The sequence below is a fragment of the Anoplolepis gracilipes genome, chromosome 4 (assembly GCF_047496725.1).
Source record: "Anoplolepis gracilipes chromosome 4, ASM4749672v1, whole genome shotgun sequence".
Lineage (NCBI taxonomy): Eukaryota > Metazoa > Arthropoda > Insecta > Hymenoptera > Formicidae > Anoplolepis > Anoplolepis gracilipes.
The window spans coordinates 4,406,582-4,433,946 of NC_132973.1; the positions used below are offsets into that span (position 1 = coordinate 4,406,582).

General features: G+C 31.6%; 2 protein-coding genes across 4 annotated transcripts in view; one reads left to right on the plus strand and one right to left on the minus strand.

The window, feature by feature from the left end:
* Sdk (sidekick cell adhesion molecule) overlaps positions 1-15,849 on the minus strand; it is a 37,830-nt gene extending 21,981 nt beyond the window's left edge. For both annotated transcript variants that reach the window (XM_072891385.1, XM_072891384.1), the window contains exon 1: positions 14,553-15,849. In XM_072891385.1, the coding sequence (XP_072747486.1) occupies positions 14,553-14,646 (94 nt within the window). In that variant the 5' untranslated portion in view covers positions 14,647-15,849. The remainder of the gene's footprint in view (positions 1-14,552) is intronic.
* Positions 15,850-16,510: 661 nt separating this feature from the next.
* Positions 16,511-27,272, plus strand: Mus101 (mutagen-sensitive 101). 2 transcript variants are annotated; one of them, XM_072890054.1, is made up of 26 exons: positions 16,511-16,858; positions 17,547-17,686; positions 17,837-17,972; positions 18,050-18,157; positions 18,330-18,536; positions 18,598-18,814; positions 19,726-19,863; positions 19,975-20,051; positions 20,139-20,308; positions 20,647-20,788; positions 21,096-21,213; positions 21,371-21,553; positions 21,922-22,103; positions 22,241-22,407; positions 22,708-22,913; positions 23,100-23,233; positions 23,445-23,675; positions 23,749-23,811; positions 23,948-24,123; positions 24,363-24,478; positions 24,575-24,639; positions 25,260-25,367; positions 25,448-25,648; positions 26,060-26,289; positions 26,367-26,430; positions 26,757-27,272. In XM_072890054.1, the coding sequence occupies exons 1-26, from the start codon at positions 16,748-16,750 to the stop codon at positions 26,913-26,915; spliced, it is 3,849 nt and encodes a 1,282-aa protein (XP_072746155.1). In that variant the 5' UTR covers positions 16,511-16,747; the 3' UTR covers positions 26,916-27,272. The 2 variants fall into 2 exon arrangements, with proteins under 2 accessions (XP_072746155.1, XP_072746156.1); XM_072890055.1 differs by having other exon boundaries at positions 17,840-17,972.
* The last annotated feature ends 93 nt before the right edge of the window (positions 27,273-27,365 follow it).

A 27,365-nucleotide genomic window follows, 5' to 3' on the forward strand; every position in this document is an offset into this window, starting at 1 on the left:
AATATTGATAATTACTTTTATTTAGAATGTTAATCAATTCCAAATCGATTCAAATTTTCTTTCTTAATCAAAGGAAAAATATATATCACACATATTCATACACACACACAGAATACTCTTTAAAAATTGCTCATTGCAGGTTCATTCTGAAGCTAACGTTGAAAGCTTGAACATCGTCGAGAATGCGAATCGCGAGCTAATTAGAAATAAACTTTCGTGGAATTTTAATTAAAGAAAACGACTTAATAGAAAACGATGTGATAACTTTCAAATCGAAATTCGTGAGTTTTCGCTATATAACATGTATTGTAGTAGTCGATAAAATAATCATGATCAATATGTCAGAAAAAGAATGTATGTCAATTAAAAAAAGAAAAAAAACACATAATAATAAATATATAAAAATGCATTACAATATTTATAATAAAGTTTTATGTTTTAAGTGGAATTCTCATTTAAATTCTTTAATTATTTTTCTACTTTTGTAGAAAACCATCTACAGAATATTAAATTATATTCATATTAATAAATTCTTCTTAATTTTAGTAGTAAGTAAAATAAATTTAGCCTTATCCATATTTAATATCAGTTCTCTAAAATAATTAACTTTTATTGTATTAATAATTATATAATATTTTACTTCATTTTTAATTAATATATATTTTATTCTAGTATAATAATAAATATATATATATATTTTTTTCTTTTTAAAATTATAAAACTTCTGAATTCAGAGAATACTTTTAATGATTTTTTCAAATATTCTATGAATATTTAATGAGGCAGAAAAATAGAAGCAGAATCTAAATTCAAATTAAACGTTCCATTCCGTAGAATTTGTAAACAGAGGGTTTAGAGTCGCTATAGTGACAATCATTGCGTGATTCGTCGAACATATGTTCATATCCACGTATACATACAGATCGAGACCGCTAAAGAAACCCCTATTTTAAGCGACGCAGCTGTCAAGGGTAAAACGGGGTGGCACGTTTACAGAGGGGCGTGGACACGGTTCGCGAACGAAAGGCTTTAGTTGTCTAGTAAATGAAGAAATTCTTCTTTCACGTTCGCGACCCAGAATTCTCGGTCCATTCATCTTTTAAACGACCAAGTTGGTAGAATTTGGTTGCTGACAATGCATTGCGAAGGACGCGTATGACAAATGATATCCTTGCGAGAGAGAAACGAAGCATGTTCTGTTTATTGTTAGCAGGGAAATGGAATTTTGTATAGATGCTTGTTGGAAATAATTTAAATATACTTGAAAATAAAAAATATATTGTAAATTAAATAGTATATAAAAAATTAAAAAATAAATATATAAAAATAAATTGAATATTTTATAGATTATAAAAATAAAGATAAAAAAATTGTAAAAATAAAATATTCCTTTATTTTTATATATTCATCTCCAAGATATAATTATATCTTATATTTTGTATATTATTACAATTTTGTTATATTATATTTTAATGCAGGAAATTATTCGTGAATGATTTTTTAATGTATAATTAAAGTGCAACAAAATATGCTGATAGTTATATAAAATATATTTATAGATTAAATATTATATAATAACAATGATGATAAATCAAGTATTATATAATAAGAGATGAGTTTTGCATGAAATTTTTCAGCGCGCAACTGGAGCGCAACAAAATATATGCATAGAAAGAGAGAGTTTAGAAATCGAGTGTATTGCGTAAAATTGGGCAAAATAATTTCGGAGGTGCAGCTCGCGCGCTCGAATTTGAACGGGGGTTATCCGGCAGCTTATTGGTAAGGGGTAAAGCACCGGGGCAGCACCGCAAAATGTTGCGCATTGCGTCTTACTGCACGCAGCCTCAGCTATATTGCAGCTGAAGGGTGGGAGAGGTGCATAACTCCCTCTTCACTGCAGTCTGCAGGTGGTCAACCTCTAGTTCTTCTAGGACGCGCCACATTGCAGATGTTTTTCTCCGGTACCACTTCTCCCTGGAAGGAATTCTGCCAGAAACTTGCTTTTCATTTTCTAACTTCTGAATATCATTTTTGCGATCATTTTGCATAAAGTAAATAAGAAACATATTAAAATATCTTCTATTTATATTAAAAAATTTATTTTTTATTTTTTATTATTCTGTGGATTAAAAAGTTCACATATAATAATAATAAATATCATTGTGTAAAAGTCAAACTTTAATTTGAAGGTAATTTCCAAATTACATGATATGTACAAGTATTTGTGAAATAAATAATAAGTAAATTTTTTGCAAAACGAATTTTCTGAGCATCGTAATATATTTTTTTTCTGCTTTTAAGGAATAAAAAAACTTGAGTCAATGTAAAATTTAACGTGTAACATAAAAGGAAACTTTTTGTTAAAATCACCTTCCTGTTAAATCGATATTAAAATTACCCTCGCGTGTTCTGTCAAAATGTAAATGAGAGAATGGCAATGCGTGAATGTAAAAAAATGTAATTACCACTGCAAATTAAGGTAGATTTGCGATCCTTGAATTACCCTAATCAACTGTCATTTGCTCAAGTGACAGACGGTTTAATCGATTTAAACGACGTAACATGCGATGAACTTTCCTTCTCTCCTGAAACTTTCCGAATACAATTTACATATAAAGTGTACATAGTTGCATTCAAGCAAACAATATATATAATAATTATTTCTTGTCAAATTTGGAGTGAATGTTTCTTACAAGGAACAGGTTGTCTTTGTGAAATTAACATCCTATTAAAAAAATTTCGATTTAATTGTGATTAAGTTGATAACGGGCTGTAATTTGGCTGTAATAAGCTGATTCACATATTTTTTTTCGGGACACCCGTTATTTTTGCGTCTATCTACGAGATATCGTTCAATATAATGTGTTCAACTAGCTTGTGTACGAAAAGTCGGTGGCAGTTGAGACACGTTACCACGGATATTTGGCTGTCCGCCAATAAACCAGAAGCAAAGCGAGCGAGTTTCACGGTCGGGATTGGAATTTAGAGAGAACACTGGGACTTGCAGAAGGCGAGGCCGTGACCCCGCGTTCAATTAACCTTGCGCAAGTTTCCTCTTATATATATTTCCACGCACAGTTTTCGAAATACAATAATAATAAGAGATATATGAAAACATTTCGTAAAACGACATATAATACTTGAAATATTTCCGGCTAACTTTTCCTTAAATACCGTAAACCGCCATAAATTATGCCAAGTTCTGACTTGTGGCATCCGCCATGCGTATCGTTTACGAAATTCTCATTGCACCATTGTTGCCTGTCGTTGTCGGGAAATTAGGACAATCGTAGCCTTCGAGACTGGTTGCGGTTAGTTCCTTTGTTGCATCGCGTGAAAGGCTTATGGGGTTTCGCAGTGCGAAAAAAATCGCGCGAGATTTCGCCGAGATTGCGCGCATAAGGGTGCGGAAGCCGCTTTGATTGATGCATTGCATCTCAAGCTGCACCTTGGGAACGAAAGTCATTTAAAACGTTGACGGGGAAAATATTTTCGCTACGTGCACACGCGTTTATTTATCCCAAAGACACTCTAATACCTCAATTTTTGAAAGTCTTGTTCAAATAAAATATTGCGTTATCCATTACACGTCTTACCTAATCCTTTCTCTTTTCTTTAGATTTTTTTTTTTTTAGGTAAAAAGATTTTCTTCAATTTTCTTGTAAAATAATTTTATAAATTTGTTTTAAGAGATTTATCCAAAAACGTATTTTAATTGAGAAATAAATAGCATTTTTAACATTTTAATAAGAATATAAATTTTTTAATAGAATAAATTAATAATTAGTATACATATAATTATATAAAAATCAAATAGATACAAATAGAAATTTAATTTATAATAATTTTAGAAACATATTAAAATATCTTCTATTTATATTAAAAGATTTATTTTTTATTATATTCTGTGGATTAAAAAGTTCGCATATAATAATAAATATGCAAATATAAAATTTATCTCATTCGTATTAATATAAATATAAAAAAACGTCATAATATTCATCAATATATTTTGTTTTCTAAAATTACTTGAAAATCATGGATATAAAATCGATATTTTATATATAACATATATATCTATCAGATTAAAATGTTGAATTAACTCTGATAATCGAATGATAGCCCGAATTGATATGAGTCAGAGCCCACTAAAGAAAGAGACCTTTTTTAATGGTTTATCTAAAATAACTATTCGCTGATAAAGTGCACTCACTAAAACGTGCAGTCCGGATCACATATGGTATCGGACGCAAGCTGGAGCACGTAAACTCATACGAAATTGCTGCCACGTGTTGTCAGCGGGGTCGACGCACGTTCGGACCTCATAAAAAGGCGAAAATTGAGTTAGTTTAAGCTCGCTCTATTGAGCGTAAATAACCCGCGTCGGGGAATGCGGTTAACTTTAACGAACCGTCGAAGGGATTTTCCAATCCGTGAATTTTTTTCCTCTGCGATCGTCTAGCCGCTTATTTCAATCCTGAACGGATGACTTGTCTTCTCAGCACCCTATTTATGAAAGATAACGTGATAGAAACCGATACACATGTGGCTTGTGTGTGTATATATATATATAGATATATATCATCTAATATATAAACAGTAAAATATCTCATTACACACAAACTATCATTTTCATTTATGTTTTATTCGGCTAATATATTCAAGGAAAGAAAACAATGCATAAATAAAAAAAAATTCACCGACGTTTCTCAGAAACATTTCGTAATCTCGTTCGATCGAATGTAGGAAAAAAAAAAGAAAAGAAACAATTGTTCTCTTCAGTACCTTGTTTTTGAAGTAACCTGTGCAATCGAAAGACATTAATATCTATTCCTTCATAAGTATACACCTTCGGTTCCCTTCTACACGTTTGACATTCTCCCATCCGTATGTCGGCGATTACGGTGATTAATAGTTAAAGGCGCATCGTTGCGAGAAATTGCAAGAGAAGTCGCTCGTATGCAAGTATCGCGCTGGGCCTGTTTTATCGGGCCTGTTATCGTAACAACGGTGCCGGCCGAGCGTTTAAAAACCGCTTGTTCAACGAGGTGTAACTCCGAATTAGCACACGCAGATTCCCACCAGAGATACATTCCCATAGATGGAATCCATTTGTTCACCCGTATCATACATCCTGATTATTCAATTTTTTATATCTCTCCTTTTCCATTTTAATTCAATCCTCTTGTAATCTTTTGTTTATTTATTTATTGCCAATATTTTGCGTTTGTTACTATTTTTATTATTTTAAAATATTTTTTTTTATTTATTTTATTACACAGGAAAATTTGTGTTTTTTTGTTAAAAATTGTCCTAGTTAAAATTTTTATGTTCAAATTTAACACATTTACTTGTTAATTTAACATATTGCTGTTCTGTTAATTCAAGTCAACTGTTATATTATTAAAGTAACTGAAAAAGAATATAAAAATAACACAATGTGTGCGTATTTTTAATTTTACACTATAAATATGTTTCGAATTATTAGTGACAGAATTTATCTGTCAAAATTTACAGAAAAAAGTGTTGACTTTATTCTATAATATAAGAGTGACTATGTTACATAAACATTATAATAATGTTAAAGTAATATATGTAACATATGTTACTTTAACATTATTTTCTCGTTAAATTTTCACACAAAAATTATATCCAATTATGAAATTTACATTTATTTTTATGTTAAAATGTAACATAATATTGTATTATTGTTATTATTTAACATATGCTTAACATGTTAAATTAATAGAAAAATTTCTGTGGAGCACTTGGGACATACGATTTGTGTTTTTAATACAAATTTTCCAACTGTGTATATGCATGTTTGCAAAATTTCTTTCTTAAGTTTCCGTGAGAAAATCAATATTATTGAAACATGATGGTAGATTGTTAATTTCGTGTCCGTTCATATGTTTACAATAAATATTTTTTCTTTATCGTATATCTGAAGGAAAGAAAATCATTGTCCCAAAGATTTTCGATTGAAGACATCACGCGCGAGTGCAACAGATCCTTCCACGTGTTAATCATGCGCGCGTTAAAATCACACTTGGCTTAAAATTTACGTCGCAAAGTACAACCCCGCGACGCGCTGCACCGTAAAGTTTTCGGCGCGGGTGCATTCCCTCGATCTTGTTATGCACGCGTGAAAGGATAGACAGGATGGGGGAGGAATGCACTCGAAGTTCAGTGAACAATCTGGAACAAAACGAACAGGGCAGCTGTGTCGAGACATGTGCGCCGCGGGATTGTACGTAAACGGGGGTTCAATACTTTTATGCAGCACAAGTGTGATGCGCACAGGGATGCAAGGATGTTCTCTGAAGGGTGGTCCTTTAACGCGCCCTAATGGATATACAATGCGCTAATAATGATTCTGACCGGCGCGGCGTCCCTTTTTGCAGTTACGGAGATAAAAATGTTACAATCGATGGTACGGATAGATTTTTCTTTTCCCGTCATCTCTGTTTAGATGATAAAATAGAGGATAAAAACAATGAAACGACATAGATCCTAATTATCAGGGTTAGGTTAGCTATTTAAATCTTATTTAAAAAATTCCTGAAAATTTCCTAATTTTTTAAGTATTTTTGTTTAAAATTTCAGACAGAGAGAAAAAAATTTTTAGTGCAACTTTCTAAAATAAATTTTTTATTGTATGTGTTTTCTAATGCTTTTCATTCATATGAAACAAAAACACAGAGTCATTTAAGTGCTAAATTTACAAATATACTGGCAAAAATTAAAATAGATAGTTTTCATAAAATAAACATTTTTTACTTGCATAACGTTTTTTTCATTTTTATATTACTAAAAATTACAATAGAGAATATATATTGCATATTCAATTTTGTTAAGACATTGAATATATAAAGTGAGAGATGGATGATATATATTTACAACATATTTTAAATACAAATTCACAATTTGGCTTATCGATGAATTGTCGACTGTTTACAATATAATAGCAAAATTATCAGAGAGAATTTTTCTTTAAATTCTCTGAGTCTCAATAAAATTTTATAAAAATTCCATAATTTTTTCAGACGCAATGAATTCCTGAGAAGTCCAGATTTTCCTTATTTTTTTTTAAAGAGTAGACACTCTAAATTATTTTTCCTAAATGCTTAATTAACAATATAAGAGATTTTCAGTTATTTGTGTTCAATCAACGACAAATGTAAATAGCTAAAATAAAATGTATTGAATTGAAACAGTTTTTATACATGGTGCGTGTATCTTGAAAACGATTCATGTAACAAGACCCAGTAACTTTATTTCTGGCGTACGTGCGCCGAATGCACGCGTGCAGCCGGACAGACTCTACACGCGGCGATATAAGTGGCGGAGTATGTATTATGCGGACCGTTTTTTTTTTTTTCTGTGCGTGGCTCATTTTACGACCTTGAAGAAATCCTGCTTTACCCTGTCATCGTGACTGGGCATTGCGTGAACGCAAAACAACGAGGAGTAAAAACGCGTCTACGAGAATTATACTTCACCTGCTGTGCGGTTTTTTATTTTTATGTTCCATTGCGACATAACAAATGAAATTGCAGTATCAAAATGTCCTTAATATGCATAATTTTTTGCAAAATATATTTATATGTTATATATAAGTTGTATTAAAAATAAATTATTCTCTCTTATTGTTAGTAAGACATTCTGTGCGTTTTACTGATTTATATTGTATTGTTTTCAAGCGAGTTTAAATAATCGACGATTCTTTCAAAACAATTTATTTGTAATTTTATATTATTGTGTAATTTACTTCTTCAAACGCTTTCCGTATATTATATATGACATGTAAAATTAAATACAATGCTAATCTCGTAAATGGAATTCTATCTTGTATTTTGTGTCGTAAGTCGTAAATTATTATTATTATTAAAAATAATTTAATTAAACTAAATATAATTAAAATTAATTATTATTATTTACGATTCGTAAATTATAAGTCGTCTTTGAAATAGATTTAATATTATGTCACGTTACTTAGGCAATTATTTTCTATTATGTACTATCTAAAATATTGAAATATTAATTCAAAATAAATAAATTAATTAACAAAACGAAAATTCTTAGAATTACAATGTAGACTCGTGTTTAGGTCAGATGGTGTTCCGAGGAGCGTGCAGAGCAATTTCTTTCTCACAATCTTTTCTTTTGCGTGACGTCCTTCGTCTCTCGCCCTCTTCTTCCTTCAGATCTCGTTCTCGCCACGAAGGAAACTCGTCTCGCGAAAGGACGTAGAAAATCGCCCGAAGGGACGACTCGCCGGAGATCGCGAACGATTTAGACACAGATCGACGTTAATTCCTCTCACACGAAACAGGAAATCGCGGTCAGGATGAGACGTGAACAAAGGGTGAGACGCGGAGGAAATTGAAGAGAAGAAAGGAATCGTGCGAACCTGAAGATCAACTCGATGCAGCATCCTCGTAAATTTGTTTACGCGAGATGATTTTATATCCATCTTTGTAAGATTTACTCTCGAAAAACGCTCTGTGATATTTTATTCAGGTACTATTCGCGATTCAAAGTGCAAAATGTAAAACCATGCGATGAAAGATTCACCTATGTAAACCGCAGAAACTATTAATAACAATATGCAGTCATCTCTCGAGACAAAAATGACTTCGTTCGCGCATCTCGAGAAACGTCATCCGTTGCAACTCGAAACGTGATGTAATGATCGGTGATTAATTGTGCGAAGAATGCGGGATATATCGGAATACATAGATAGGCTTTAAGTTACGTCTGTAATGTCCTTTCGCGCTCGTGCTCAGGTGAGCGAGAATTTCCGTTACCGATATAGACCTTGAGCCAGCGTTACGCAAAATGCAAACCGTCGAGAGACACACGTGTGCAACGTGCGCGTTCACCGATATTTTCACTTTCCACCGGCGAGTCTTCCGCGATGCGTGGTCAGCAGCGGAACAAAGGAAACGCGGAAGAAATAAAATGCATTAGATGAAAAAAAAACCCGCGACGAGAATCCTAAAGCGAGAATGCACTCGCTACGATTCACGCTGGGAATAATGTGAATAACGACAGCCGTATAATTTGCCTACTCCTGGGCGTGACAGAAACGCATATGTCGCGCATTTCGCAATTCTTTCCATTGCGCGTTCTCCACCAAGATATTACGTTTTATCGCGAGACGGAAAGCGTGATGTTGCTCCATTCTTCATGATGATGGAAATTTATCGTATTCATCTCGCATCTACGATTTTTCTCTCTTTTCTATGAATTATATTTTAATTATTATATTATTCATCCACAGTGTCTAAATAAAAAAAAAAAAATAAATAAATAAATAAATAAAGAAAAGATACAAAATATTAATATAATTTTTTTGACAACACGAATATAAAAGGAAAACGAGAAAGAAGCGAATCTCCCCTGTCCCCGCACAGGTAATTTGCTGGGAACGTGATTACCGCGCGTTCTGAGGTAATCGATGCGGCATTGGAATTGCAGGTATCTAAGATTGGCGAGCGACCAGAAAACAATTTGCGAGGCACTCGAGAATTTCGTTGGTAAATTCAAACTGCAATTAGATTTTAATCAAAATTAAATAGTTGTGAGAAATCGTTGCGAATAAATGGCGAAGTAGGTACAGAAACAAATATACGGAGCTTGTCTACTGTACGTACTGTAGTAAGAAGTTCCTATTTATGACGCGGTGCGGTTGAGCTGAGGAAATAAAATCGAGAAGAAGCTACGGAAGAAGATGAAGAAGAGAGAAGAGAGGACGAAGAGAAGAAGCCATGAAAGACGAGAAAGCCTTGCCGGGGGGACGGTCAGTGGCCTCATGTGCACCGGCTACGCCGCGTTCCGTGGCGTCGCTTCGCGTCGACGAGTTTCCATGGCGAATAATAATGGGAATTACGAGAAGACACACACACACACGGTATCGCGGACTTGGGGCCCGACGCTTTTTGTCGTTGCCGCGACTACGGTAACGAGGTCGAGACAATAGCGGTCGCTCTGAGAGCGAGCGCTGTCTCTCTCTCTCTCTCTCTCTCTCTCTCTCTCTCTCTCCTCCCTCTCCTTCCTGACATTCCGAATGTTTCGTCTCTCCTTCGAGAAGCCGACGGATAGGCCCCCCCGATGAAGAATTCGATGCCGTGAACGACGGGAAACAAAACGGTCGATCAGGAATTCAAAGGTCTTCCGGTTTGCGCCTGAAATTTTTTTCCTCTTTTATGATCCTTTTTTTTTATCTTTTACAGCTTCCTGCGACGTCTTTTCTATCGAATATCTTTGGAAAAACTGGCAAAATATTTTTCCTTTTATAATAATAATATAAATTTATTTCAACTTTTGCCAAAAAAAGACTTGGTTTACATAATCTTTCCTATCCTCACTCATCCATCCATACCGTTCTTGTTTATGTTTACTTATATATCCTCTATTTAAAATCCCTATTTTACAACGTTTACTTTACATTAGCGCCATAACTATAAAAAACCCTACAAAGGACTAGAACGAACTATACCAATTATAAAAACTACGTCATGTTCGTTACTCATACAAACAAAACAAATAGAAAAACTAAAATACCAAAAAGATATACAAAACGCAAAATACAAAATACTCATGTTTACTAATATATTAATATTTTTCCTTTTAATAATAAAGAAAAATTAAATATTTCTATGAAAATACATGCGCACTTGGTACTTTTTACTGCTCGTTTATATTCTCATGTTCTAATAAAATTACTCGAGTATGTACTCGAATCGGCAAAAAGGACAGGAAGAAGAAAAGTGAGAAAGATATGCGAGAAAAAGAAAGATATCAAAAACGACTAGGACAGGGAGATGATAACGATAATGAAGATGACTTGGTAAAGATAGAGAGGTAAGAGCAAAACGGACGATCGGCACATCCGGTCGCTCGAGAACGGCGGCTGAGGGTCTGAGAGGATAACGGCCTAAGGCCGCTTGATACCGGTAAAGGCCGCGAACGATCCCCGCCGCCTGTCGAGTTTTTGTCTGTCACTGCGACTCACAGAAATCGTTATCGTGCTGTCGGCTACGTTGCGTCGAATGGCGTTGCAATAAAAGTATTATAAAAGGTGTCCCTCACTGAAGGCACTTTATTTCAACCCACGAATACTTTAAACTCGTTCCTTAAGTTGATTTTTCTTTTACAAAAATGCCAAAACACACGTACAGAGCGTTTAAAAAATTAAAAAAAAAACTAACCTTTAGAAGACTCAATATATAGATGCCAAAAAACATTGTTTTTTGTTCGATTAATCTCAAGTAGACTTTACTTTGATAAAATTTTAGTTTGAACAAGGTGTCTATTACTCAAATCTTGTAAAAAATTCCCTGATTTTCTAGACAATTTTGTTTAAAATTCCAAGTAAAGAAAATATTTTTAAAATCTTTTAATGCAACTTTCTCTAAAATGAATTTTTTTGTGTTATATATATTTTCTAATGTTTTTCATTCAATCAAAGGAAAAACGCAGAGTCTTTCAAGCTTCAAGTGCTAGATTTAAAAATGTACTAAAAAACTAGAATAACTCTTCTAACAATAAGATAAGCATTTTCTCTTATATAATATTTTCATTTCTTTATTATTAAATATTACAAAAAATATGTATTTCATATTAAATATTATATTAAAACATTGAATATAAATAGAAATATATATATTTATACAATATACTCAATGTCTTAACATAAAATTGAATATAAAATACATATTCTTTGTAATTTTTAATGATAAAGGACTACATGAATTGCACAAAATATGTTATGCGATAATGGTGTTAAAAATCATCTTGTTGAAGGTTTACGAAAATGCGTTATAAAAAATATGCAATATGTAATTAAAAACTGCGATAAGAATGATGAGCTTCAAAACTTTTTTTAAGAATGATGACTTCAAGTTTGTATTTTTTTTTTTTTTTTTTTTTACCGTTTGAATTTTTTATGAAATTCGTCACGTTTTACGAACAGCTAATGCAGAGAATTTGTTCTCTTCAAGCTTTGCGCTCAATAGCTTTATCTAGCAGAAGAAAGGTACTCGCGTTCGATACAGTGAGTAGAAGACTATAGAAAGATGGAGGACTTTCCTACAGGTAAGGAGAGCGAGAGGGGGCTGGGAGAGGGAACTTGTGTCGAGGATCAGGTAAAGACCCTTGTCCTCTATTGTACGTTGGACGAGCTGACGCCAGTGATAGATACCTTTCGTAGTATACACGTACGGTACCATTACCGGCAATAGCTTTTACCACTACCGGTTTTCTACATTCTGACTTTTACTCGCAAGTTACTGAATGTACTTCCTTTTATATGTATATTTGTGCATAATGTAAATAAGCTTTTACTTTTTTCAGCCAAGTTCACTAGATAATATAATATAATAATTTGTAATACATTTAATAAATATTTTAATATTAATATTTATAATTATTATAATTATAATAACACCATAATTAATGATTATAATTATTTTTTAATATTAATATTAATATTATTTTATATTATTCTATTATAAAAATATTTCTCAACGTCTTTTAATATAGAATCTTATCACAGTTTTGTTACATATGATACGCGTATATATTTAGAGCTACCTGCTATAAATCCCACCAGATCAGACAGTTATTTTGCGATTTTTTGCGGTTATCATAACACAAAACGGTCTAGAGGACAAGAATATTCCGTCTTTGAGACAGAAAAAATAGAATATGCGCGATTCGGCGGTAAAGAACGAAGCTCTTCTGTCGCTCTTATCACCCTTTATCTGTTGGATGACCAGAATCAATGCTTGGCGTTGTTTGAAGGAAATTTAATCAATGGTGGTCTGTCCTTATTTTATGACAGAGTTGCTAGAAGCGAAATAAAGAGCGAGATTGGTTTTTTTCTTGTCTTTTATTTTTGTATGTATCTCTAGAAAACCTGAAGGATGCGAGCACTTTTTGAATTTTCGACAATTTGAAGTAGTAATTTTCGACAATCTTCGAGCAGTTTAATCAATGATAAAATTGTCTAATCGAATTTCAATTGTCTAAAAAATTCGGCTGTTTGAACAACTTAAAACGTCAAAGACAAAAATTTGATGTAAAACCATATTTATCATAAACAGTAATAAAAGCTGTTGTTTGTCTTCTTTGAACTCGTCAAATTTTATATATTTTACTATTTTACTTAAGTTCATTTTATTATTTTTTATTAATTCTTAATTAATTCAAGTTCAAATTAATTATTCAAATACCACGTTCCATCTACAAATCTACAACATAGCGGAAATAAATTTTGTATATATTTAATTTTTATTATGCGCATATTTATATACTTTTTACACTTTTAAACGTGAGATAAAACGTGAAAAATGAAGGGGTTAATTTGGAATTGTCCTCGTGCGGCACGTGCTCACAGGCATCCTCCCCGGCAATCGAGACGAGAGGTCAACGGTTTAACTTCGTTCGCACAATTGCTTCGGATTAACGTCGTAATAAATCTCAATTAGGGTCGCTCCTACGCCACACTGGACCGTTCTAGGGGAGATTTCGCAGATTTTCCCTCAACGTGTTGGTTCATTGAGGGTTTCTAATGACGTTTATTGAGAAGTAATCACCGCACGAGTCACGTGCGACATTTATATAGCTATTTATCTATTTACATAAGCTGGATTATCTTTTCTTGTAAATAAATTAACTTTTTTCAATGAATGTATTATTTCCTTCATAAATAAGTAGGTCATTTATAAATTAAATCATATTATTTTAATATATAACAATATTATAATTATTTTATTTAATACAATATTATAAAAAATGCTTAATTTTTTAAAAATATTTGCTAATAATATTCTGATAAATATTTTTTTAAATATTTTATTGAATTATATAATATAAAAAATTTTGATTACATTATTATTTAAATTATTTTTGCTGAGTAAATAGTTTCCAAGTAAACTGTATTTAATGTAATTATTTGAATTAAAAGTTTCTTTAAAAATTGTTTCTTTTTTTATTGTCTTATTATTGTTTTGTAATTAATATCTTGTAATTTTTATTTGTATCATATCATATATTTGATGTTTGATTGTGAAATAATTTTTATTAGTCATCGGTTTTATTTAGTACTATCACGCGTAGCACTTGAGAATCTCTCAAAGCGGATGATACATAGAGCAAGAAAGAAAGAGAGAGAAAGAAAAAATTATTAACACAGATATTTGATGCGAGAACCAGTGTATCTATCGATTCTGCATCTGCTTTTTTTCTCCCTTTTTCCCGTTTCTCCAAAAATTATTTTATTTCAATTTTCACAGAAATTTTCCAGGATAGCGTCATAAAATAATATTTCACATCGTCGTTTGTCTATCAAAATTTTCCAATAATCATCATTGACGACGTTCGAAAGACACAACGTGTAACAATCGTTCGCGATCGCCGCATATTTTTAAATTCACATCCCTCGTTCAAAGACCTTTTAAAATCCTACTGAAATCGTATCTCTCAAACTCAGTAGTTTAAAAAAATGCGCGACTTAAAGATCTATGATCACGATCGAGACTTACCGGTGGCACAGATGCTGCCGATGATCCAGACGAGGCAAAGACCGGTGAGGAGGCCGCGCGTCCTCGCGGAGGTCGCCGCCGGTCGCCGCTCCATCCTCTCACCTCACCGTTGCGCGCCGTTGACCTCACCTCACCGCCGTCCCTCTCCTCTTTTCGTTCCTCTTTCTTCACTAACGTCGCCTGGTTCCTTCGCTCGTAAGAAGCTCCGGAAGGAGCTTATGCCAATCGCGGCGAGTCGCGGCGCGTCTTCGTTTCACGTACGCTCGCGTCTTTCGCGTCTCGCATCTCGCGTGGTACTCTCTGGTCGAAATGTATGTGTGTCTCGGCCACTGTCTTTTTCTCGCACTTTCCGGAAAGGACTCGTGAGCCTCTCGTAAAGAAAGAAGGCGCAATCAGAAGAAACGCACTGTACAACACAACAAAAATTCCGCCGCACTATCCATAATTTCGTTTTTTCTGACTCTCGCCCCTTCTATCGTCCCTTTGCCGAGTTAACTTGTCTGCAGTTTTTTGAAAAAAAAAAAAAAAAAAAAAAAAAACAGTTCTCGTGGATCCGTTTGCACCGCGACGAGTGCATTCCTCGCAGAGCGATGCGACGCGCGTTTTCGTCGTCGTCGTCGCTCTCGTGTTTTCCCCTCCTTCTTCTTCCTTCGTTCTCCCACGTTCGTGAGAATCCGCAGGAACGGGAGGGATCTATCGACCGAGATCTTCCCCGTCCTTCTTATTCACCTTCGATCTCCGTTCACCATCCTCGTCTCGGCAGCCTTCGATCGTCGCCTGATCGACGAGATATTCCCCGATCGAATTTAATTCGCGTCTTCTCGCACGCGACGCATTCGTCAAACACGCGCGAAGTTTGCAGTGTTAATCAAACGCATTACGTAAACTTCGTACAGAGAGAGTCTCGCGGGAAAGATTCACGCGAGATACCGCACGCCTCGTCACCGCTACAATTTCTTCTTCGCTAACCCCCCGCGGGAAGGTAAAGCGACGCGAACGCTCGCACATTCACCTGGTAACACCTGGCAACACCTGGCGAACACAACACTGTTAAACCGCTAGCAGAATTCCACCGAAATTTCGTCATAACACGGTGAACACGCGCGAGTATTCGAACACAAGTTTCGACGCGAAATCGTACCTTCTCCCTCCGCGTGCGGACAGCGTATCCTGCTTTTCGATCTCCTCGAATCACTAAGTTGATCAGCGGGATGCACCGCGCGTCGTTCAACGAGCGTGTTCGGGTGACGTTGAAGCGTCAACTTGAAATCGCATACACGCGCATGCCCGCCTGAGATGACACTGATCGGCCAATCGCCGCCGAGCGCCGCTTGCGCTTGCTCGACTACCTTCGGCGACCTTCGGCGGTCCTCGGCTACGCTCGGCCGCGTTCGGCGATGCGTCACCGGACGAGCAAGCGTCGCAATAAGGCCGTTTCACATGGCGACCGCGCGACAACCAATGAGATTTTGCCACAGCTAGGGGGATTCCGCTAGTTGAAAATGTGTATTCAAGCGATTTCGTAAGTTTTCGAAAATCATGCCGCGACGATCACCTGTTGAATACATAGAAAATTCATACGTCACGTGCAATCGCGTCGCGGTTGCTCATGAAACAAAGATATCTGTATTTTAAATATATAAATATTACTTTTTTTGCACTATTTACCTGTTGATTTTTTAAAAATTTCAAGTTTAGATATTAATGTTAATCTGTAATTAAAATCTGTAATATAAACTGAGTTTTGGAGGAGAAAAATATTTGAAAAGAAGTTATATAGTATCTGATATGATTGTTTATGATATTTTGTAAGATTTATAGCAATATACCTACGTAATTTTATTTTTATGTATCGTGTAAAAGGGATATTGTGAATATAAATTTTTTCATATCTGGGCAGTTTTATCTGTTAAGTTGGTATCGAATATTCCGTCTACGTACATTATAAGTCTATGGTCCCGCCAATAATAATACACTGATTATTTTCATCGGTGCATGTGAGATTTGCTACTCGTCTTGCCGATCCTGTACTATTATAAATTTACGACGATAAAAAAGAAGGATATGTGATTTTTTAAAGTTTCGCGACGAATATTTCTACAGTTTAGAGTGCTCCAATTCGTATATACTTTTGCATTGCGTAGTTACATGTTACATGCATTTTCTTCTGTGCAATTTTTAGAGCACAAATCAGAATGACGACTCAAGAAAGTCATGTAGAATGCAATGTAAATATTTACTTTGTCGTTCCGAATCATCTAGAGTCTGAAAATGATTGCAGCGAGGAAATGTGGCAGGCGTTTAACGTTCGTATTTTATTTTATTTCTGCATGTCTTCTTTCATACATTTTTATTTCTCTATACAGATGTTGAAATTACTACATGAATGATATAAGAACAAACCTTACTTCTAAAATTTTTTTATTATAAATTTGTCCTTTTTATCTGTGCTTTTTTCACCACCTTATGTACAAATGTCACAATTAAATATTGAATCAAAACTAAAGTCAAAGATTGAACAATGGAAATTACATACAACAAACATTATGAAACAGATTGTTTGCTTCGGTTCAATATTAAGTGCAATGTTGGTATTTTATTTTATGGATATTGACTCTCATGACTATTATTTTTATTTATAACAATTTGAATTTTACTAGTCTGCGATTACATCTTTATAATTATATTATTTAAAATATCTGGACTTTAGTATTATTTAGTGTTATTATTAGATTTGATATATTACTTTTTTAAATATGTATACAAATACATACATGTCCAACTGCGTGAATTTAGCTTGAATTACTTTTAATTCATGTTTTTTATTTTTATCATTGAGCTTGCGTATGCTTATATTTTAATTAAATATTTACAATATTATCTAATATCTATCTTATATAATTTTTTTAAATATCTAATAGTATCTAATATCTAATATTCTAATGAATTATACAAACAATTATTTAAGTAAAAATTTTATTTTGTTCAAATTAGAAATGTAGTGAATTTAGCTTGGAACCAGAATGGGTCAACGATAAGATTTGTGATAAAATGAAACCATCCAAAAATGATGTATTTATTATAGAAGAATTCAATGGTGTCTTGTTCGAAAAATTAAAAAATTTCAAATGCTCGTAAGTACAAATTTAAGCTAATTTTTACTGGTATGAATAAATTTAAGATGTAAATAATTAGAGAGTTATTATTTTATAATAACAAATGTGTATCTTATTTCAAATGTGAAATTTAAAAAATGTTATAAACTATATTAATTTATATTTTAGTAGAATAGTATCGCCAAAATGTTTGCTTATCTGTTTGCTAAATGGAGAACCGATTCCTGAAGGAAGGAACCCAATATATACAACTGCCATGAGAGGAATGTGTATTTGTGTATCAGGTGTAACTCCAGAAATCAAGGTATTTTGATAGGTTTTATGAATAAACTATAGGTATTTCATGAGATGTTAATTTGCAAATTTTAATTGTTATTGTAGAGTCAGATACAAAAACGTGTTGAATATATGGGAGGTGTTTTCACAAAGCAATTAAGAAGTTCTGTCACACATTTGATAGCAGACTCTGTGATGTCTCAAAAGTATGAAGTATGTACATACATACATATGTCTTCCTATATTTAATTATTCTTCAAATAATTTCTATTAACATATATATGTATATGTAACACTACAATATAATAATATTATATTATTTGGTTGAACGTAAATATATTATTTAGGAGAATTTATATCTACATTTATCTATGTTCTTTTCAAGGCTGCTATAGAAATGAAGATTCCAATTATGATGAAGGAATGGATAGAGGCCGTTTGGGAAGCAAATTTGAAGAAAGTGACTCAAGCAAATGATAAGATTTTTGATAAATATAAATGTCCAGTTTTTATGAACCTAATAGTTACTTCAACAAATCTTCCCAAACGTCAGAAAGAAGAAATTAAATGTTTGATACAAGATAATGGAGGAGTAAGTTAAATCTTACATAATTACGGCCGGAAAGTGTTAGTAACTTGAATTATATTTGCAGACGTTTATGGGTCCTCTTGATGGAACAAAAGTTCGAGTAGTTCTAGCTTCTGAAAATGGTCCAATGAGTGATAAGTTAAAATATGCTATGGATAATGATATTGCTTGTTTAAAACCTGACTGGATACATGAAAGTATTAAAGTAGGATATGCTCTACCTTTTTACAATTTTATTATCAAATCTGTGAAAGCGTGTTCAACACCTGAAAAGTTACACAGTATGTATTACTAATGGAAAGTTATTAGTTTGTGTTAAATGTATAAATAAAATCTCAATTTATCTTTTTTTATTTTTATTTGTTTTTCGAATTCATAATTTTTGTATTTTTTTTATAAATGGATTTTTCTTAATGAATAATACATAATAATACTAAAAACTGTGTGATATAATAAAAATGTAATTTTTTTGGATAATTATAAATAATTGGAGAATATATATTTTGAAAATTATATATTATATTAATATAATAATGAAAAATTGGAGAATATATATTTTGAAAATTATATATTATATTAATATAATAATGAAAAATTTATTGATTTAAGGAAAAATTAGATCAGATATATAATAAAAGTTGACAAATCTTACACATTTCAAAATTCATGAATTTAACATTATACAAAGCACTTTTAGCCTTTTAAAATATAAAATTTATTGATTTAAGGAAAAATTAGATCAGATATATAATAAAAGTTGACAAATCTTACACATTTCAAAATTCATGAATTTAACATTATACAAAGCACTTTTAGCCTTTTAAAATATAAAATTACTAATATGTGAAATAATGTAAAACTTTTCTCTGTAGAATTAAAATTTTTTGTGTACAATTACTATAAAATTTTTGTGATACAATCACTATAAAAGTTAGTAATATTAATTTATAAGATAATATTTATTTTAAGATTAAATTATATTCTAGAGAGCAAATATTTATACTTTCACAAATTAATTAATTTTAAAAGACTAAAAGTGCTTTGTGCAATGTCCAATTCATGAATCTCGAAATTTATTAGATTTATAAACTTTTGACATAACTTACATTCTCAACTTGACGTAACGACGTCCAGTTCTTTCTTAATATAAAAAAATGGGAATAAATAATATATTTCTTTATATATTTTTCAGCTCGAGAAACATTCAACTGTTCTGAAATCAGTTCTATAGCACGTGATAAATATCACAATAATTACATAAACGAGACTCACAATTCAACAATATCAAATTTCTCTCCTATGGATACAGCACCTAATAATTTCTTTAATAGTAAGTATTAAATAATATATTTTTGTTAATGTTATTTTTACGTATTTTTTATCATATCAATTTACTGTATTAATTTCAAATGAAACTGTATTTTTGCTTTTCTTCTTCTAGATACTATGTTAACCGTTTTGGATCGACTCACTTTTAGTGAAGCAGCATCAGCTGGACCATTTCTGGACGGATGTAATGTAAATAAATCTTTCTATATACATTTTTTTTGTACATTACGCTTATTTTATTGTTTTAATTTTGTAATTAATATCTTATTTTTGCAGATTTATCTCGCTGGATTTCCGGCAAATATCAGAGATAAATTGAATAGAATATTTAATGTAGGCGGTGCGACACGTTTTGATGACATATCAAGTGCCGTAACACATGTAATTGTCGGGGACGAAGATAAAGCCTCCGCGAAATTGAAAGCAATGAAATCAAGAGGTTTATGGTATGATAAAAATACAATTTCATTATTGTTATTATTTATTATTTACATTTTAATTCACAAAAAAATTTGTATTTATTTCTTTTAATAAAAAGATATTTTTTTGAAAAACAATACTTTTTATCTTAAATCTAATAATAAAAGAACTGATTTGGAGAGGTCTGGCCTCTCAAATTTCAAGTTAAGTATATATTATTATAATTAACTAACTTATATGTTACACTCTGAATAATTTATATATTTAATATTAATATGTAAATCTTTCATTTTATATCAATTAGTTTTTTTTATTTTCCATGTTTAAAATTTTACAACTTTATTGTTTATATTATTTTGGACAGTCCTTACATATTGAACGTAGAATGGCTAGAAGAGAGTATGAAACTGAAACGGCCTGCACCAGAAGATCGTTTTTTGTTCAAAGTAAAAAGCGGAACACCTAAGAAAAACGTAGAGACGCCTGCTTCTCCGCTCAGTCAGAAGGTTAATATAAACAATTTAAAAAAACGATTAAAAAACAATTTCAAATTTATGATATTTTTATGATTTCTTAGATTGTTACAAAATGTCTCATTAAAAGAACTTCTGGCCTATATAGTTTTTTTTGTGCAAAGAAAAAATCCACAAAAAATTATCTTTTGAATTGTGTTAATTATTATTAATTATATAGTAAATTGATATATTAATAAATATGATTTTTACATATATATAGATTTTTGCATTTGCTGTATTTTTGCTTTGACAAATTAACATGTTGACAAAAACTAATGTAGGTGTTTATGTATTTCAGAATTTACAAATGTTGCAACAACCAAAAAGACCACCTATACCATCTTTTAATTTAGAAAAAGAAGTTGTAAAAGAAAAACAATCTGATCTCGTGCAGCAATATTTGCAAGAAACTAATGGTAATAATAAGAACTCTTTTTAATGATATATTTGGATGAGTATTTTATATAGATTCTGCTTTTAATTAATTAAAAAAAGATATTATTTATGAGAAAATTTTTTTTGAAAAAATTGCAAACATTTGTAGATTGAATAGTTATACTTTTCCAATTGTAGATAATTGGATTACAAAGTGTAGCGACACGAAATCTCATACATCTATTTCGCAAAATAAAGATGAAGCTAATTCGAGTAATACTAGTGAAATTCGTCTAAATACTACGCAAATTAAGAATGCGGAAGATGACAGCTCTGTGCCGCTTAGTCAAAGCTGCACAATAAACGAAAAGTTGCTCGGAGGTATCATCAAAGATTTTTATACTCTTTCATTTCCATATTTTTATTGAAAAACAAATAAATGTATGCTCATTTATTTATCGTATAAAGTGTGATTAAACTTTATTCATATTCTTTTGAAACTGATAACAGTTAATGGATATTGATATCGAGAGATATGATAGCTATGCATATATTTTTAGTATAATAATCTTTCAAGAGAAAGAGAGAGAAATATTATAATTAGAAAAAGTACTATAAGACGAATTAGATTTTTTCTGTAAATAATTGATTGTAAATAAATTCCTTATGCAAGATCATTTTCTTAAAGAAAAAAACAGCATCATAAAAATACATTTTAAAGATTTAACTGAATATAATGTTACACACAGGTTTGACATTTGTCGTGGCCGACTTCGAGAACGAGGACAATAACGTAAAAGAAACGATCGAAATGTTGGGTGGACGCGTGGTTTCGAAAATGTATAGCGGTATCCCAGATTATGGTGTTGTGCCTATAGAAGGAGCACCTTTGAAACACACAGTCAACGAAATTGTGACCGATTTGTTTATCGTATGTGTTTTTCATATTCTTTTTAATTTCTCTTTAAAAGTTTTAAACTTATAGAAAGATATGTGAATATAAAACATTCTTCTTTTTATTAATATCTAATACTGTTAATGAATCACTAATTTTTGGTTTGTTTATAGGAAGATTGCATAACTCTGGAACGAATCGTCGATGTCATGTATTACCACAAGCCGTTCACTATAAGAAAACCTTGCAAACCATTGTCAGGGTGTGTTATAACGATGAGCATGTATACCGGGACTGAACGAATTTATCTTTCGGCATTGGCTAAAGAACTTGGCGCTATGTAACGTATATTTATCAATATGTAAAGTTGCTAAAATGACAGTTATGTTCTTGTATTATGTTTTGGTCGACAATTCAGCTGCGTCAAAAATATGTTTTCAAAGCTTACAACTAGTAATCATCACAGCGAGTAGTAATAAATTCAAACTTGGAATTTGATTGTATAACTAGTCAAATCATACATTAGATACTAGTCATATATAATTATTCACGTTATCGAGGACACAAAGTTGAATCGGAAAATTGGATGATTTTATATCAACAGGTACGTCGAAAATATATATTCTTTCGATATTTTCAGATGTCAAGATATGTTTGCACGAAAAGCTAACGCGGAGAAGAAAACGCACGGCAGTACACATCTGGTTTGTCCAACCCCCGAAGGGAATAAATACAACGCAGCTGTAAGATGGAAACTACCGGCTGTCACTGCCGATTGGCTGAAAACCTGTGCTGATCAATTAACACTCGTAGACGAAACTCCATTTCTCGTCGGAGAAACAATAAGTAAAGTGATTTATACATATATCAATTATTATAGTCTTTTTTAAATTTCCGTTTTTTTTTAAATATTGGAAATATTCTAATATAGAATATACATACATACATTGATTTAATTTCACATTGCGAATGATTTTCAATTTTTTCGGTTTATTGTTTAATCTCTGTTATATTAAATTTGTATTAAAATAGCGTCAGATAAATCGAGCACCAATACCAGCGAAACAACTCTTAAACAAACTTCGTTGAATAGTCACGAAAATAGAACAAGTATAACAGAAGAGCGGATCATTCTTACACCGAAACGCCATTTACCTCAAGTCAAGGTATTATAATATAAATAAATTTTATTTGTAACATATATATATATATATAAGTATATAATATATTATAGCAAATGATAAGGATAATATATATATAAAAAGTGTAAAAAAAAGGTGTAACTGGAAGTCATCCAAAGCCGCAAGGCGCGGATAATAAATAAATATATATATAACTTATAATAACACTATCATTTTGATAACATTACATTAACAGGAGATGATTTCCATCGAAACTCCATTGGTAAACAAAAGACTCAGTGCTATAATGAACCAGACACCGAGTTCTTCTTCTCCATTTCATGTGGCTACTCCAGAGTCCCCATATGGACAGGTTTTCCAATCTAATCCTTCACCGGACACGCGAAAAGGGTGGGTCAAATGGGTGGACAATTTTCCGGATTTGCAAGTAGTGGAACCGCCGTTAAAACGACGCGCACCTAGCACCGTGAGTACTATCCTTTTGTGATTTCTGACTACGCGTTCAAATTACAAGGTATAATTAAGAATTGCATTTGCAGCCGCTCTCAGATTTGAAGAGACAGCTATGGGACAAATTAATGAATGCGGATCAGTCTGAAAAAGTAAGACATAAATAACTTTAAAACTCACATGTCTAATTTTGTTTTAATATTTTATGCAGTTGATTTCTCATTAAAATGTTATTATTTCTTTATTTATTAAGATTGCTTCAATTAACTCTATATTTTAAATATTCAGAAAGATGTATCAAATGAAACCATGAGATCGAATAATGATTCTTTGAAGAAAATTGAAGAGACAGAGGCTGCTCAGAATAAAGATGCTCCATCAACGTCTGACTCTATTAATCGGAAACTCGACTTTGACGAAGAAAATAGTCTAGTGTCAAATAAGTCGAGTAATGAAATAAACATGTACGTATCAATTTGTTTTTTGAATTGTGGAATATAATGAATAAGATAAGAGATATATAATATGAGATAAAACAAACGTTTTGAACGACATAGATAAGAGACATTTTTATATATAATAATAAATTAAATAAATATTTATATTTTTGTATATAATTTTATATTTACATATATATTGTTTTATATATGTACTTATATTATTAAATTGATGATATTAAATTTGAGTCTTATAATATAAATAGGCAAATAGCGAAGTTGGATCAAATGCTTCAACAAACGCGTACTCCTGAAAATAGATACTCATTGTCAGGAGAAAGTGCAAAGAAATACAACGAAGCTTCTGATGACATACAAAAATGTAAGTACTCATCGCGTGAACACATTAGATTGCAGAAATGTTTCCAATTTCATATTATATTTTATCACTGATTTGTTAATTATTTTACAAACACAGGTATAATAAAAGACTCACAACCTATCGATGCTATTGTATGGGAAGATCCGAATCATCCAAAGCGGGTATGCGGGTTGATAGATCGTAGATTGATTGTATTTTTCCTCTGCAAGAAACTTCCATATAATATATATATATATATATATATAAACCTGGTCTATATACATTTTACTACTCTTATGCTTGAAATTAAATGAATAAGATTTGTGGTTTATGACATGATAAAGAATATAAAAAAATATGCAAATGCATATAACATGAACAAAAAATGACTTTGAGCAATGGTATGAACAAGTTTTGGCTTTGACATTTAATGCAATAATAAAAATTTCATGAAAATTTGATTTGAAAAAAATTATGTTGAAATTTAATAATTTTTAGTAATTTACTGCAACATTAAAATATATGTTATATTGAGTTAATGAGAGTCTCTTAAATAATTTTTTATATAATATCTTATTGTTAGAAATTTAAAATATCAGCTATTTTGTTGCAGGAAACTATAAAGAAAAAAGCCAGAAATTGATATAAATAACTTTATTATGTGGTCTATTTAATTTTTTGTTTTTATATTCTTATCTTTGCAATGAACATCCAATTTATGGTTTTTATACGTGTTATCTTTATTCTTATTTAATATTCTGATATTTGTCAATTTTTGCTTAAACATTGTTCATATTTACAGTTAACTTTGGACAAACAAACAAGTGATATTCAGAGCGACATGATCGAAGAAGATATCACTGAACATCAACTATCAATAACACGACGGTTTATGCTCTCGGGTATAAAGGTATGACGTTTTTAAAAAAGATATGTTGTTAATCTTAATCTAACATATTGTAATCACTATACTTCAATGCATTTTAACAGGATAAGGCAATGTACGAACAAGTGATACGAAACCTCGGCGGAGATGTATCGACGGATCCGAAATATGACAATAGTGCTACGCATCTCTTATGCATCAGGCTCTCTAGAAATGAGAAGATGCTCGGTAGTATAGCTGCTGGAAAATGGCTCTTACATATTTCATATCTACGTGACTGCGAACAAGAAGGCAAATTTCTTGATGTTAGTGTGAATTTGTTAGATATATTACATATTCAACAGAAATACTTAATAGATATATTTTCGATCAATTAAGTATTATTTTTTCAACATATATAAATTGAAAATCGAAGAGCAGAAAATAATTTATTGTAAAACAAAGTACGATATTATGCTTCTCAATGTAGCCATTTTTGAGACGTGAAAAATTGTTATTTGACATAAAACGTTATGTTAAACTTAAATAATAGGAATATTTTTGAAAATTTAAAATCTATTGAGAGATAGAAAGCAAGGTAAAAAGACTAATGACTGCGATTCTTTGGTTCTTAAAAAAAAACAAAAAAAACGTTATTTTCGAATATAGTACAGTTAAATTTCTCTGGAATCTCACAATACTCATATTCTTTATATTCGAATGCGTATAAATTTTAGGAGGAAAAATACGAATGGGGCAATCCCAAAAGCAAACGTACAATTCCGGAACCAAGCAGCGAAATTGAGCAAATGATCGCGGCTGCAGCGCATAAGTGGCGGTTGAAATTGCAGAAGGAACCCGTCGGTCCGTTTTCCGACATGGTGGCGCTGCTAATGGTCTCCGAGGACAAATACGATCAATTCAAGAGACTGATCGAAGCTGGTGGAGGCTCAGTTACACAAGCGAGGTAAACATTTATTAAAATTCATAAAGAAAATAGATTTCTATTATGCATTATCATACATACCTTTGCGTTGATTACAGACCACCCTATGATGCCAGTTCGTCTGGACGCAGGATCACGCACTGTTTCGTCAATGTGAAACAGGTAAATAGTGTCTAATTTTATTTTCTAAAATAAATTATTCGAAGTGTAAAAAAAATGTTAAAAGTTAATAGTTTTTTTCTCTTCCAAATTTTCCAGTATATATATTTTTAAAAAGTTAATATGTGTAGCGTATATAATTTGAAAAGATGAATTGATAATTTATATGTATGAGTACCTATATATGTACATATGATTATATTTTATGGTACATATATACATTTATAAATATATGTATGTAATTGCTAATTTTTTTTACAAAATTCTTTTTTACAAAAAGAAAACATTATTATTATTATTATTATAAACATATATTATAAACGTAACAGGTGAACCAGCCTGTAGACTGGGCTATGTTGGCTAGCAAGGGTATCCTCTGCTTCTTGCCACAATATCTCAACGATTACCTGATGGCAGTGGAGCCCCTCAATCCACGGGACTGTGTGCTTCAGGAATTTAAAAAATATTTGACGTTACTACCGAAATAGTCAGATATTTTTTCGGAAGTCGGGGATTACAATCACACTTAAATTTACATAAACGAGAAAATATCGCTACGGCATTGTAAAATATATAGATCACAATATAGTGTACATTGTACATAATTCAGTGGTGTAAACTTGATACCACAATGTTAAATATGTAGCTGAAATAAAAGTCCTTTTCACAAAAAGTAATCGAATGACGATTCGGTAGATTTATTTATATGTTTTTTTATATATTTATACGTATATTTATATTTTGTTTATTCATATATGTATATTAATTTACATTTTATTTTTAATCGATTATATATTTATATCTTGTATATGTATTTTTTGATCTTTTTGATTACTTTGTAAAAAGGACATTATTAGAATTCTTATTTTTCGAAGCGAGAAGCGAAAAGAATATATTGTTAGAATCAATATAAAATTGTGTATATACATATATTATTA

What these genes read in the sequence shown, in the direction of transcription:
- Mus101 (XM_072890054.1), top strand. Translation starts at nt 16,748, where the DNA reads ATGACGACTCAAGAAAGTCATGTAGAATGCAATGTAAATATTTACTTT. An exon ending in ATGAAATCAAGAGGTTTATG is followed by an intron (nt 20,309 to 20,646) that starts GTATGATAAAAA and finishes TATTTTGGACAG; the next exon opens with TCCTTACATATTGAACGTAG. An exon ending in GGCTCAGTTACACAAGCGAG is followed by an intron (nt 26,290 to 26,366) that starts GTAAACATTTAT and finishes CGTTGATTACAG; the next exon opens with ACCACCCTATGATGCCAGTT.